This window comes from Bombus impatiens, unplaced genomic scaffold, assembly GCF_000188095.3.
Source record: "Bombus impatiens unplaced genomic scaffold, BIMP_2.2 scf_0133, whole genome shotgun sequence".
Classification (NCBI taxonomy): Eukaryota; Metazoa; Arthropoda; class Insecta; order Hymenoptera; family Apidae; genus Bombus; species Bombus impatiens.
This window is the reverse complement of record NT_176552.1, coordinates 20,295-34,337: the sequence shown is the minus strand read 5'-3', so window position 1 is coordinate 34,337 and position 14,043 is coordinate 20,295. Positions and strand designations below refer to the sequence as shown.

The 14,043-nt window shown below is 36.0% G+C and overlaps 1 protein-coding gene across 1 annotated transcript in view; it reads right to left on the bottom strand.

The window, feature by feature from the left end:
- Window positions 1-1,265: 1,265 nt before the first annotated feature.
- LOC100749349 (putative fatty acyl-CoA reductase CG5065) overlaps window positions 1,266-14,043 on the bottom strand; it is a 20,544-nt gene continuing 7,766 nt past the window's right edge. The window contains exons 2-6 of the mRNA XM_003486755.4: window positions 4,519-5,285; window positions 3,582-3,830; window positions 3,005-3,354; window positions 2,263-2,859; window positions 1,266-1,690 (exon numbers count right to left, since the gene is read on the bottom strand). Coding sequence (XP_003486803.1) covers window positions 1,549-1,690; window positions 2,263-2,859; window positions 3,005-3,354; window positions 3,582-3,830; window positions 4,519-4,728 — 1,548 coding nt within the window. The 5' untranslated portion in view covers window positions 4,729-5,285 and the 3' untranslated portion in view covers window positions 1,266-1,548. The remainder of the gene's footprint in view (window positions 1,691-2,262; window positions 2,860-3,004; window positions 3,355-3,581; window positions 3,831-4,518; window positions 5,286-14,043) is intronic.

Here is a 14,043-nt window from a genome sequence, read left to right as displayed (position 1 = left end):
AATGTTAAATCTGTTTCTCTTTCCCCCTTTCTTTTCTCTCAAATCTTTTTCTCCGTTTTGGCAAAAAAGAAATGAAGCAGGACGTGTCCTCTATAACGCAATACACGATAGAATCTTATTGCTTAAAAGATCACAAAAATTCACTGGAAGTTTGAATCGATTACTTAAATTAAATAGTCAACCAATAAAAAACACATTATACACGATACTGATTACTTTTCAAAATGTAAAAATACAAATAATTTGTCCTTTCTTACGCATCTTTTATTTCTGATCACCAAGATATAGTGATGTAAAGAGAGATCCCGTAAAAAGAAACATATTTAACGAAATACCAATGAAATCACAAGGTTTTATGGCAAATGTCGAATAATTTCGATCAGTATTCGAGCTGCCGGCTCACGGAGTTCTCACGTCGTACAATTTCAAAATCGCACTTTACGATATAACTATCGTGTAGTATGATTTAAATGTAACAGACCGATAAAAAGTATCAAGAATTAAATCTTTCAGCAACAAACTTGTTCGAATATTTCAAGTGTCTCGTCACCACGGATCAACGATATGCGAAATATCGATATTCAAGAACGGAACTCCTTTTTGAGACGGCGTCATGAAAAATACACGACACAGATAAAAACGTATGGTCGTAAATATTTGAACTTTCTTTTCCCTTTTCTACCGTTGAACAAAAAGACGACGTATTTACTCAAGGGTGGTTACACTCTTTCTGTTCAGTTTTAGGAGTTATAACAAAGTGACTTTTATATATAACTTCGAAAGCTTCGAATGTACGTCTTAGCGAAGGTAGACGAGAGATAGAGGCGGAAAGCGATGTTAACATAAGATCGAAGAGAGAACCAGAAGAGTCTGCCTCCGGGTATATTCTCCGTCTCCCTAATTGGATTGCATTCCAAGCAGTAGCGAGTAATGGACCAATTACAGTAGCTGATGGCAAGAGCAACCTATATGGCTCCCGAGATATCATTACTTCGCTGGATTAGAGAAACTCATACGGGGGTTTCCGCTCTGATAAATAAAAACTCCGACCGATCTTTTACCACTCGCGCCTCGCGTTACCGCTTCGCGTACCGGTTTCCTTGCGTTTTCCCGATCACAACCAGCTTTACACCGACTGGGATAACTACGGCTAAAATGAAGATAAACTCCCTGAAGGGAGTCGGTCTGCACCGATTCTCAAAGGGATCCATCTACCTTTTCTTCTTCTCTTTCATATACTTTAACTTAATCGTATTTTCAAATGTGTGTGTTTTTTTTTTTTTTTTTTTTTTTTTTTTTTTGGACCAGTTTCGTAACTGCACCTCTCTGTGGAATTGAATATCTCTAGCGAACGCTAATTTAATTATGAACAAATAGAAACATCGAAAAGGCCAACCGATGGGATGTATGAACATAGCGATTGCTCGTTGGAAACGGCGAGCAATGAAGTCGGAGAACAACTCGCACCATTAGATTATGCTTCTGTACGATTAGTGGTTGTTGTTTGTTATAACGCTTTTCGCGATCCTCAACCAGCGTTCTGAGCCGTCAAACAATTATACGGCACACACGTAACACCAGAGACACCAATGAATAACATGCGTTTTGGGTCACGGTACTTCGAAACAACAGAAAACGCAGCAGTACTAATAGCACCCCGAATTGCACAGCTTTGTGAATCCAGTATAATCTGAAACAGATTATATCAGATAGATTAGTATCATAATATATATATAAAAGGATAATTTCGAGATATTTTTTAAGTTAAATACGAAGATTACAAGGGAAAATATGATAAGTACAATTTAGTTCATTTTCTAGTTCTCATTTAGTGTTTGATATGACATAGCTGAAAAGAGGAACAGCCTATTCGACCTAAAGACATAAGTCTTTTAGCAGTAGATAACATAATATGATATTCAATGCTTTTGAGAAATTAGTATTCTTTATGCCGAATAATTAAATATTCTTTAATTTTATAACCAAATTTAAGAAATGGACAGTTTTAATAATATGTGATTGATTGACGAGGTATTGAATTTCAAAATGCTTTCATATGTAAAGCGTTTTTCATCTATTGTCTTCGTATGCTTGTATTACGTTGATTCTTCTAGTTAACGATATTAATTGTATCAAGACATCGGAAGGATTAAAGTGTATTAAATATGATCAAATATATATCTATATAAAAATAAAATCACATTGTAATTCATATTCTGTATTTTTTAGATTTCTATTTTTGTTATCATGAAGATTACTTACTTTTTAAGGTGTACACGAGCAGCTGGCAGTGTGTCCGGGTTCTCCTTGAGGAGGAAGTGCCGAATTCCCAAAATATAGTGTTCCAAGTATGAAGCCCAGTCAATTTGTCTAACGTCGAATGTAAATGTCTGGCGGTCCTCGAGACTAAGCTCTTCGTTTAATTCTCGAACATTATCATCTTTGAATATCCATTGTTGCGTAGTAAAGTACTCCAAGTATTTGGTAGCTTTTTCAAGTTTCGATTGTAATGTGACCATATTGGCCGTCTTGCCCTTCAGTCGAAGAGTAAAGTCTAAAATGTGCGCCGGTACAATGTGCTGGATGAGCATGCATATTTTGTTCACTATAGCGGAATTGTGGCACCTGCCACCTGGGTACCAAATCACATCGTTGTATGGGTGCATTCGGCTGTACTTGAATGACAGTTCAACGAACTTCCTCCAGGTGATTGGGTTCTGTTGGCCTGTGCAGCAATTGTATATGGGAATCGTCTTCGTGCGATTCGTCGCGGTCTTCCATGCCGCGACGATCATCAAATTGATCACTATGTCGACCGGCACTATATCAGCTACCATTTCTCCCCGGCAAAGCATAGTTCTGCGATGTATATAACGAATGTTTATTTATTAATAACAGAGTCAATCATTTCAGTTATAAAGTTTGTAAAGAAACAAAGAATTCACTGAATCTTATATTGTTTATTGGTTTAACTAACATAGAAATTACTAGGTTCCGAGCTTACCTGAAGAAACCTTTGCCAGCTGCGGCAATAAGACCAGTCGGTCCGTTCCAATTATCTAACCATCCGGCAACCGGTTCTCTAAACGATGATAGAACTATAGTGGGTCTCACAATTGAAATCGGTAAATAATCAGATTCTGCTTCCAACATTCTTTCCGCTAGGGCTTTGGTAAATGTATAGGTATTCGGTCGATTGCCGATCAAAATTGGTGTTATATCGTCAACCATCTTGTCATCCATCACCTTCGTCAAAGCGAATATTTGTTCTGGTTCCGCTATAAGAGGATAGATTTCTTCAGCGATGTCCTTACGGTCACAGTTGCAATATGCCGTTGAAACATGGATCAGCGCCTATACATAAAGACATAAGGATTAATTTATCTTTGCTAGCCTTTCTCTTCAGTTTTACTTTAGAAAAAAAAAAAAAAAACACAGATCCCTAATCGTTACATTTTATAGATTAATAAATTAAATATGTCAGACTAACATAATAATTAATAATAATCGTTCAGGGATTGAAAGGTAATAAGAATGACATGTTTATATTATAATAGACTACAGCGTACTACTTTCTTTACCTCTAAATTTTGCATACGGTGACACAGATTCAATAGCTGTTTAGTGCCGACCATGTTAATAGTAACCGAAATCTTGAGAGCCTCATCAAACTTCACAGTAGCGGCAGAATGAAAGACGACTGACACGTTTCTTATTAGAACGTTCTGATCAGATTCTGAAATACCCAGTTCGTGTTCCGTGATGTCTCCAGGCACGGCGATTACCTTCAGAAGCTCATTCGGTGCGTCTCGACGTAATTTATCGAACAGCTGCAAACATTTCATTACGTTAATTTTTGCTATTTAATGGAAAATAAAATAACTGCAAAGAGACATTAGGTTGTTCAACAAGTTCACGGTTATCTTCATCGCAAATTCCTATGAAATAACGAAACGTTTGAACAAATACCGCTCTTAAATGGATATTAAAGGGAGATCCTCACGGGCTAAACCGATCAACTCCACTGTTTATTAATTTCTTACTTGAAAATTCCAATTTTCAAGAGAAAGAAACGACTTAAATTTCCATAAGTTCATCTACTTGTAAGATGGAAAAAAGTTTTCTGTATTTTGCACTACTTAAGGTAAGTTGCATCATATGGATTAATGTTAATTCTATGAAAACTTTAAAATTGTTCTTCGTTACGAATTTTCTGAACAATCTAATACATGTCCGGTATATTGGAATATTTTTACAATACACGAAAGCCCAATACAAGAATAATAATAAAATATGAAACAAAATATTTCAAGCACATTGTATTTCTTTTAGCATTCAAGAATAATTATGTTACGATTTTGTTGATTGTTACGACAAAATAACGGGTAAATATTTTTAACTGAACAAAGAAAAAATACGGTGCAAAATAAAAAAAAAAGCGATAAAATCTGAATTTTCTCTAGTTTCGAAAATAGGAAATACTTTAATTAAAGGAGAAAACAATGCAGTTGAACACACCGGTCCATTCAACAGTGCCCGCAACCTCTGGTGTGCATCTTGCCCCTTTTTATTTCTTATCAAGACATAAATGTTCTTTATTGGACAAGATCTGAGCAGTTTCTCGACAAGGACTTTGCCCATAAATCCAGTAACACCAGTCACGAAGATGCTTCTATCCCTGTAGAATTCCTTTACGGACGTAGTCTGACTGCCACTTATTGTACTCATCTTGACGCGTCTACTTTCTTCTTCTCTTTTATTTCTTCTTCGTTCAAAATACAATAATTCTTAATTAAATTCTTATTTTCAATAATATCCAGAACGTTTTATATATACGACGTTCTATGCTGTCTTTTCTTTTGGAAGCTTCTTAAGAACACCTCTTCTTCAATTATTTCCCTTTTCCTCTTTCTTTCTTCTTCTTCTTCTCTCTCTCAATCTTTCTCTCTTCGGCTTTATCTTTGGTCTTGATACGATCTTTGATACTTATCTTTTTTTTTTTTTCTTAAATGAGATATAGATCTATATGTACACGTATATCCTCCTTCTTTTTCTTCTTTTTTTTTTTTTAATCTTCTGTTATTTTTTGACTCATTCGTTTGCGACTGTACAAGTTAGCAGAAGAAGAAACGCAGCTCCCCTATAGATGGGCCAGAGTTTGAGAAAGTTGCAACGATAGCTAGCACAGGTTCACACCGTTCCACGGGTTTCCAAGTGGGTTACGAATGGATTTTATTTCTGGTGGAATCATTTCGTGCCTCCTTACGACCACGGCATACACTTGGCTGTAACAAAATCGAACAACGCAATGTTAGCAACGTTTGAGACGCGTCTGTTTCATTTAATTTAGCAATTTAATTGGAAACGAAAGAAGTTCAAGTAGCAGCGAAAAATGCAGAAATATAAAGACGCGTTGAAAATACAGAGTAACTTTGGCAAAATTAATTCGATGAATATATTTTGCAAATCAGATCACGTTTCTATGCATTTTCGCATTACCATTTCCTCTGTCATAAAAGAAACGATCGTTCCTGGTTAGCTACTATGAATTTCCTAGTCAATCCATTCAGAATTAAAATAAATACATTTTTCTTTTATTTTATTTCTTAAAATTACAATCAATTCTCGCGTTGAGAATTTTCAATAATTAAAATAAATTAATGAAAAAGTATTTCGAGAATTTGCTCGGTATCTTTCCGTCACTTTTACGTTACTTACTTCTTTCGCTCAAATTCCACGATATGAGGAAGTTCGAGAAAATTGAAATACTTCGTCCTTGTAATAAATTACTTTTCTCAAATTATAGCTACTCCGTGTCAGCAGTTATTGCTATTTGTCAGACAAAATCTAATTAAGAAATGCGCCCCACTAGCTTGAGGCATACACTGTAAAATTTCTAAATTTCTTCTATCAACTAATATATATCAATCATTTTCAGATAACTGTTACGAGCGGAACTTGATAACGTACTTACGACCATCTAGGCAGTTGTACGATAAAGTGAAACTCAAGGGACTTATCTTTCCGCGAATTCTTTCGCTCGATCAATCCACGATATTACAATTGAACAAAGTAATACGATGAAAAAAATATTTCGAAAGGAGGAACACGAGCGAGTTGCATCATTCGTTGCTCGAAACTATTCGTTCCAAACTTTTCAAGTCTATTCGTTGATATACCGTGTGTCTCGCGCTGTTCGATCGAACACAGTAACGATAGAAAACCAAAATTTTATAAAAATAAGCTTATAATATAATGCAAGTTTAAATTTGTTAAAAAATAGTAATTGTTTAAATCTTCGCTCGAAGAAGTTTGTATAATCTGAATTATCCATCGGTAGAAGAATTACGAATGATTACAATTTTCCAGAAAAAAAAAAAAGAAAAAAAAAAGAAAAGTTAAACGGATCTATTGCAGTCTATTGGCGCAGTAATGATGATTAGATAGCGTTTCCTCGATTATGTTTAGAAAAATACAAATTCGCATAAATATCCGTCGTTTATCAATGGGAGATCGCGTAATGGGATAGTGACGAATAGATAGAAGATCCAAAAAGAAACATAGACGTGCAGATAGTAGCTTGTAAGAGCATGATATTACAGAAGATTTAAACGTTCAGTGGCACGTGTCGTACGATCTCGTATGATGTACGCTGAACCTTCCTTTCAAGCTTCTATTCTAGTGCATATAAATGAAGCGACAGTGTGTAGTATCGATGCACGTAGCTTGAATCGAAGACTGAACGACACAGAGCGACATTGAATGGACGCGTGTTTAACTTTTGCTTTTTATTAGCTTACATTGGCCGAATAATGCGCATTCAAACGTTTTCTTTCTAACTAACGATAAAAACATGGGAATTTAAACGAGCTGGCAAATCGATTTCTGAACACGTATATATCTGTTCCACAACGTTAAAAATGACTTGTGTCACGCGAACTTTGTTTGCTAGTTCATTAGGAAACATAATTCGCGAGTGATATTGAATGATAAATGAATCATAAGTAAAATTCGTTATCAAAGTCACAGATATCCTATTGTTAATTATAGCAAGACGAGAAACATTGATCGGATCCGTTCAAAAAATTAAGTTATAGCGACAGATATAGCAAAAGAGTGAACAAACACCGAAACCAGATTCGCAGGTTGAAGAGGCACTACCCGCTAGACCTAAACGCTAGATTCAATTAGTTATCTAAATTAAGTAATATTTACTTATTTATAATACTTACTTATAAATTATAAGTATTAACTTATTATAAATAATCAGCCGTGTCACTGCGCCACGCCAGAAAAATGACTGAAAATTCTCGACGCGAGAATTGATTGTAATTTTAATAAATACATAAAACAAAAAAATTAAGAAACTTTCCTTAACCCTTTAAGTGTACGATATATCATGAAACAATTTCAAGGATGCAATGCTGGTTTTCCTTCGCACAGAAAAAGCTGGGACTGAAAGAATGTCGAGTGAGACACGACGAAGAAGCTCCTGAGATAAAAACGACGTAGAAGTGCAAAGGGTTAAGAAAAACCGTAATCAACGATAACGACAACTATGTTACAGAGTTCATAAAAATCTTGTCTATTTCATTGCTAAAACAAGCAAACGTTCTTTGATTTGGAATTGCATAATATCGATCAAACCACGTTAAACGATCATCGACGATGACGAGTAGGTTCGTGATACGATTCGTAGAGATATTTCTCGTTTCTATTAAAACCAACAAACTTCTACGAATCTGAAATTCGTGATCTGTCGCGTGACGATTTTCTCGATCTTAGGTCTGTTTCACGTCTCGTCGAATTGTACCATGTTCCAGATGAATAGCAGAAGAAGAGGAATATGAGAGACGAGGGAACTTTTAGATACGCGCTGCTAAGCGCAAAAGCTGGAAAATACTAGAAATGTAGATAAAAGCGGTTTCGATACGATTCTAGGTCAGCGTCCTGGCCTCGAAACGGTCACGAGAAGCCGCCCATTCCTCGGCCTCCACGGACGAAGAAACAAGGAAGAAAAGAGAGGAACGTCGCTCGACCCCGTTACACGAAAACCCGTTATGCGACGAACAACGACCTGCCGACTGACTGACAAAATCCTCCTTTCCTTTCTGTTTCTCTCCGTCTTCCGCTAATCCAGGTTTCCTCCCTCACAGGGCCAATCTTCATCGGTTTATTCTTTCCGCCTTTCTCTCTGTCTTTCGTTAGTTTATAACACGATATACACTTGTAAGAGTTCGTCTTCTATTCGTCAAGTTTTAGGTTCAGCAATAAAATTCGATCATTAGTTGCAGTGGTCTCCTATTTTTCTTCTTTTTTCTCAATCAAATTTCCGATAATTTAAGAGTACACAAGAGACACGTGGTTTCTTTGAAACATTTTCGTTGAAATATTATACGCAAGAGAAATTCGTATGGAAAAACTGTGATATGTACAGAACATACAGCGGCAAACGTATAAATAGGAAAATCTTTGTTTCTAATTGCTAGTACTAATGACATTCTACGTTATAAATTCCTGAAGATATATGAAGGTATATTGAACATCTTAATTTACACGATATAGGTCACTTCTTATCTAGCAATGGTAGTTAAGGATTAATCAGGTTCCTCTGTTAAAAATGATCATCTGAGAATTTGATATTCAAATGTAAAGTTGGCGGCCTACCGAACGTTACAATTATGAGAATAAATAGCGATAACAAGGACGTAACAACGCAGAAATAGGTAGGATGGAAATTCTTAGCGATAATGGTTGTACGTTCATGTACATTATGCATTGCAATTTAACACATCGCGTATTACGAGGTCGAGAAGAATACGCAATGTAACGACGCCGAACGTAGCATTAGATTATTATCCGTTGTGCAATCAGAACGCGAAATTATCGAAAAACATAGCCAGGGAAAGTGAAAGTCCACTTAAAACGTTGCCGCTAAACGAGAGCGTAATATTATGCCATTGCGAAAACGTGCGAACGAAGAATCAAAATCGGTCTTCCGGTATATATAGATAAAGTCGGATTTCTTTTTTCAATTTTTCTTTTCCATCGGTCTGAAGTTATCGCGGAAAGGAATATAAACAGTTCTATCTCCAAACTGAATAAAAAGGCTGATGATTCGGTTGATACAAGAACGTAGAATCAAAAACTCGTTATCAAAAATTAAGGCTTTAGGACTGTAATAAAAAATATTTTCTCAATTAAAAAACGTTCATATGCCATTAAAGTCGATTCCCTTACGATGGCTAAGAAATCGTTCGAGGTACGAGCCAAAGCTTACTCGTGGAAATTCCACTGATTTTCTTTATCCATTTCTTCCGAACGATCCCAACAAATTCCTTTCTCTCTCTCTCTCACTCTCATTCTTCTATAATTTGAAGAATCAATACAAAAAGCGTGACATCGGTTTTCAAGCATCGCGTTTGGCGAACCGCCAAAAGACATATGTTGCTAGTAACTTTGGGACCATTAAACCAGCGTGCTTCTGTAAGTAGCTTAACTTTCGTTCAGAATGACACGAAACGCGGAAAGCCTTTCGGATAGACCTCGAGATAATAACAAATTGTATAATATCAACTCGAACATTGTCAGAAACGTTAAACTCATCTCGGCGAAGGAATTTTGGAAAAGTGACATTTTTTCATTTTTAATTTGGAAAATAGCTCAGCAGTCGATAGAGGATCATGATTTACTTAATCTACAGATTCCTCGCGGCTATCCTTCCTAATAAATTTACGTAGCTACGTAAAATGCAAAATGAGCGACTGAATTCTTACAATCGGATAATTCTTAGAATCTGTGGCACTACAGGAACCCTGTTGGGACGTGGGTTCTCGTTAAAACTAGAGCTACATGTCCCACTTTTTAAAAACCGTAATCGACTTACACGAGGTATTCAGCGAGATGGTGTGCACGACTTTTAAAACGCATTTGCGATAACGTAGGGAAAAAGATGTTTGAAACGGAGGTTGATCCGTTTTGAATCACCTACAAATTCAAACTGATCAAACGGTCGAAAAATATTTCTTTCTATAAGAGATCAAAATCATCTTGGTTTTCTAAATGGCATGATGTAAATAATCCTGATCTCATAGTGTCGTAACTGATAACGAAACCAGTTATGTAACTTCGATGGTTGAGAATTACGGGCGACCTTGACTTCAGAAATCTCGGATTCATTGACTCGTGGATTTATTAAACCGTGAAGTTTGATTTAATCGAGCGTTAGGACGGATGTTACGGATAACGTTTGCGCAATTAACAAATTGCAATAGTTCAAACTACCAGGCTACCTTTTATGCAGCAAAAGATAAGATCGAATTTTTCTACACGGCATTGTACAAATTTTTCGAAAAAATTTACTTGCCAAAGGGAAGCTTTGTCAAAGGAAAAATGTACCGTAGAATTGATCTTGAGCATGATTTTCGAGTTCAATCTATTTTTCATTTTTTTTTTCTCTTGTTTAATTTATCGTAACGTGTAGTACCCGTCACATCGTTTAATACTCAAATGCACTATATGTTCTTTTGAGAAAAGAGTGTTATAGTCTTATCAGCCTCTACATTAATATATTTGCAATTAATTTGCATTTCAAAACGTCCGTAACAGCACACGCGTTGGTATCTGTTACCGATCGCACGTTGTTTATTTGTAATGCACATATGTAAAAGAGAGTTGAGTGAGCTTAAAGATCCGTGCACAACTGCATACGCGTTCTCAACGCGAGAATTGATTGTAATTTTAATAAATAATATAATACGCGAGACTGTACGAAATGTGTGTTATAACTGAATTGAAAATATCACAAATGTCCCATACGACGCTCTACACTCAATACCACGAAAATTTCAAGATGATACTCTTTGGAGTTTCTCAGTGATGAAATTTTAGAATAAACTGCATACTTACGTCTTTTTATGATACAAACAACCGATCTCGCGCAGCTCAAAATTTCCAATGGTGTGTCAACGGCGTTAAAGCAGCGCTGGTCTCAAATCAACCGACGTGTTTCAACCGTTTCGTGTATTCTAAAAATCGAGTGCTTTTTCTTTTCTGACGATTCAAAATATCTTTTGACACATATATATATACATATATCAGTTATCGGGAAGTATGTGCCAACACGAGATGATCATCCAACCGATGGGTAGTAATTTATCTATCTATTCGTCGAAGAAGAAAGAAAGCCAATCAGGAATAAAGATATAAAAAGAGGCAAAATATCTCATTTCAAAATTTCAAAAGTTGATTGGAAGAATCAGGCACGTGGAAGTATAGAACGAGGTCTTCTGCGTGTGTTTTACAAAAAATGTGACATGTATCATTTCTTACGTCCGGTCACACCAATGATTCTCTAAATTTAGGATATTGACGCGACTGCTTAAACAAGTCATATTTAGTGCGGTTTTGTTCGATTTCCCAGAACTTCGGAAACCTGGGCTCGCCCGGTTTCTTGCATCAAGGCCCTCATGGCAACTACGGGGTACTTCGTTTAAAAAATAAAGCAGAAAGTATCGAAATCTTCGTTCGTTCGATGTATTTCGTAAAAGAAAAGATGTATATCACACGTTCATACATCGCATCAGACAATGAAACACAGTGTTACTTATCTTTTCGTTGATAAAGAATAATAACCGGAGTGATTGTTGAAATCGGCATGTAAATAAAGCGATTTATATAATAATTACTTGTAACAACAATAAATGTTTACGATATTATCGTAAAGAATTCTCACTGTCTTCTGATATTCGTCGTTGTCAAGTAGCCTTCTAATTATTTTAAAGAATATCTGGAATCACCAATGTTTCTCTGGCGCGATGATTCTAAAACCGTGTATATATTTTAAATATAATAGATTTACGATCATCGGTAAGGACAGTTACATGATGCAAAAGGTCTCTGCAATTACCTTGGACGACAAAGACTTGTGCCCAATCTTCATTACATAATGATCGATATTTAAAATCTAATTACTGCGATTCTCACCTCTTCATATTGGTCGTGCGTTTTAAAATCGTTTGTGTCTCATTGCAAATTTTATATCAAATAATTTAATTCTACAACTACTTGGTTACTTATTAAACGCTTAGGCGGTTTAAAAAGACACTTGTAAATAGAAGAGCAATTTTATTATCTGTATTATCTGAGCAATTTTCAAGCATCTAAGATAAGGATTGTAGCAAAACGTCAATGATAACGTAATGTATACACCGTAAAACGCAACTAGCTGATGCGAATGTTAAATTGTTAAAATACATAAAACATCAGACAGCCAGAAGATGTTTCCACTACCATCGACATCGCCGCCATCGAAATTCAGATTCATAATTCTGTTTGTTCCAATTATTTTTCAGAATCGCTCGTTTCGTTATTCGAATGTAGAAAGTAATCTTTATTTCTTGGTAATTCGAAATCCAACCGAACAGTAAAAACCATTAATTTGATATCTAGGAAAATTGTCCTGTGAACGAAGAAATATAATAGATAAGGGAATATATATAGAGAGTGGAGACTCTACCTGTAGCATAATTATCTCTTCTGTTTTCAAGCAATTTACTTGTGTTTGATAAAAGAAAATTTGAACAGGGTACCGCGAAACCGGGGAAGAACAGCTACAAGCACGATCGGAGCTTATTCAACGTAACGTTATAATACGAAGATTATTAAAATTCTGGTAGGTGTTTCATTTGAATCATATCAAAGACGCGCTTTTCCTGTTAATCGTTCTGGCATCACAAATCGAAAGTCTATGACCTCGTGACACACTTCTCGCGATTAATCCATGTTAAACAAATATTGCTTACCAGTCACATGAGACACGTGTTTCAATTTTCGTTTTGGTGGCACGCAAATAAGATTTATCGAGGGAGCATATTTTCGCCAATGTCATATGTCAATGCCAATGGGCATATCACTCGTTTGCCGTTATAAACGAAAGTATTTGCTTGCATAATGAGTTTGAAGCTTCGAATTTCGAACATCGTCATATTCGAAACTAAGAATTTCGCGATGCGAATAAACTCTCAGAAAATTTCAGATCTCCCATTTAAATTCTCACGAAACCGTGATTTTCCCATTCGAAGCTGTTTTAAGTCGAACATCTGGAATTTAAGCTCTTATGAGGCTCGAGGTTCCGAATTCGGTGTCTTTTGAAACGGAAAATTTGTAAATCAGAACAGTCTTGTAGGTTGGGCTTCGCATTCGAATTCTAATAAATTTTCACTTTTCATCGGAAATTCTGTGAAACATTTGGAATTTTAATATCCAACTCCTTCGAACTTTCTTCTTCGTTCAAATTTGTTCTTCTTTTTTTCTTTTTAACGATCCTTGCTAGATTCCTGCAATTTGTCCCGTAGGACACTCGACAGGTTCTTCTAGCCTGTTAAGGCTAGGGTGTGGGTGCTAATTCCATTGCATCAGTGCTATTACAAGAATCGGATTTTGCGTCATTAGATCCTGCCGGTTGTTTTATTCTCAGTGTTCTAACGGTACTGTCAGTGTACAGTGCAGTGGCTAGCGCGTTTGCTTGTTTTATCGTTCTTGTCTTCTATCTGTTGGATATTTGCTGGATTTCCCTCTTTATAGCGGCGATTTAAGGATCTTTGATTAGTCCTTCGCTTCCTACGTACCAAGGTACGTCCGTTATCGTAGGAAACACGATCGATTGCACCATTTTGTCTTTCATTTTGGCAATGTGGCTTTTAGCTATTTTAACGCGTAATTAGATACCGTACTGCTTTTTTATTATGACTTTATACATCAGTAGCTTATATCAGTATATTATATCAGTATCAGTAACACGTTATTCCTTCTAATGCTGCATTAGACCTTCTAATGTCGCATTTTTCTGCGTGTGCGCTGTTTCCAAGTTGCTTTTGCAGCCAGGTATTTCGCTATTTTTATTCGCGGTGTTTCATCGTTCTGAAGCCTGACTTTTGGAACGTCTTCTTCACGGATGGTGAAGGTAAGTTGAAACCCTAAATCTTGAGGATGATTTGTCATTATTTCGTTTTTTTTTTTTTTTTTTTTTTTTTTTATTTTCCA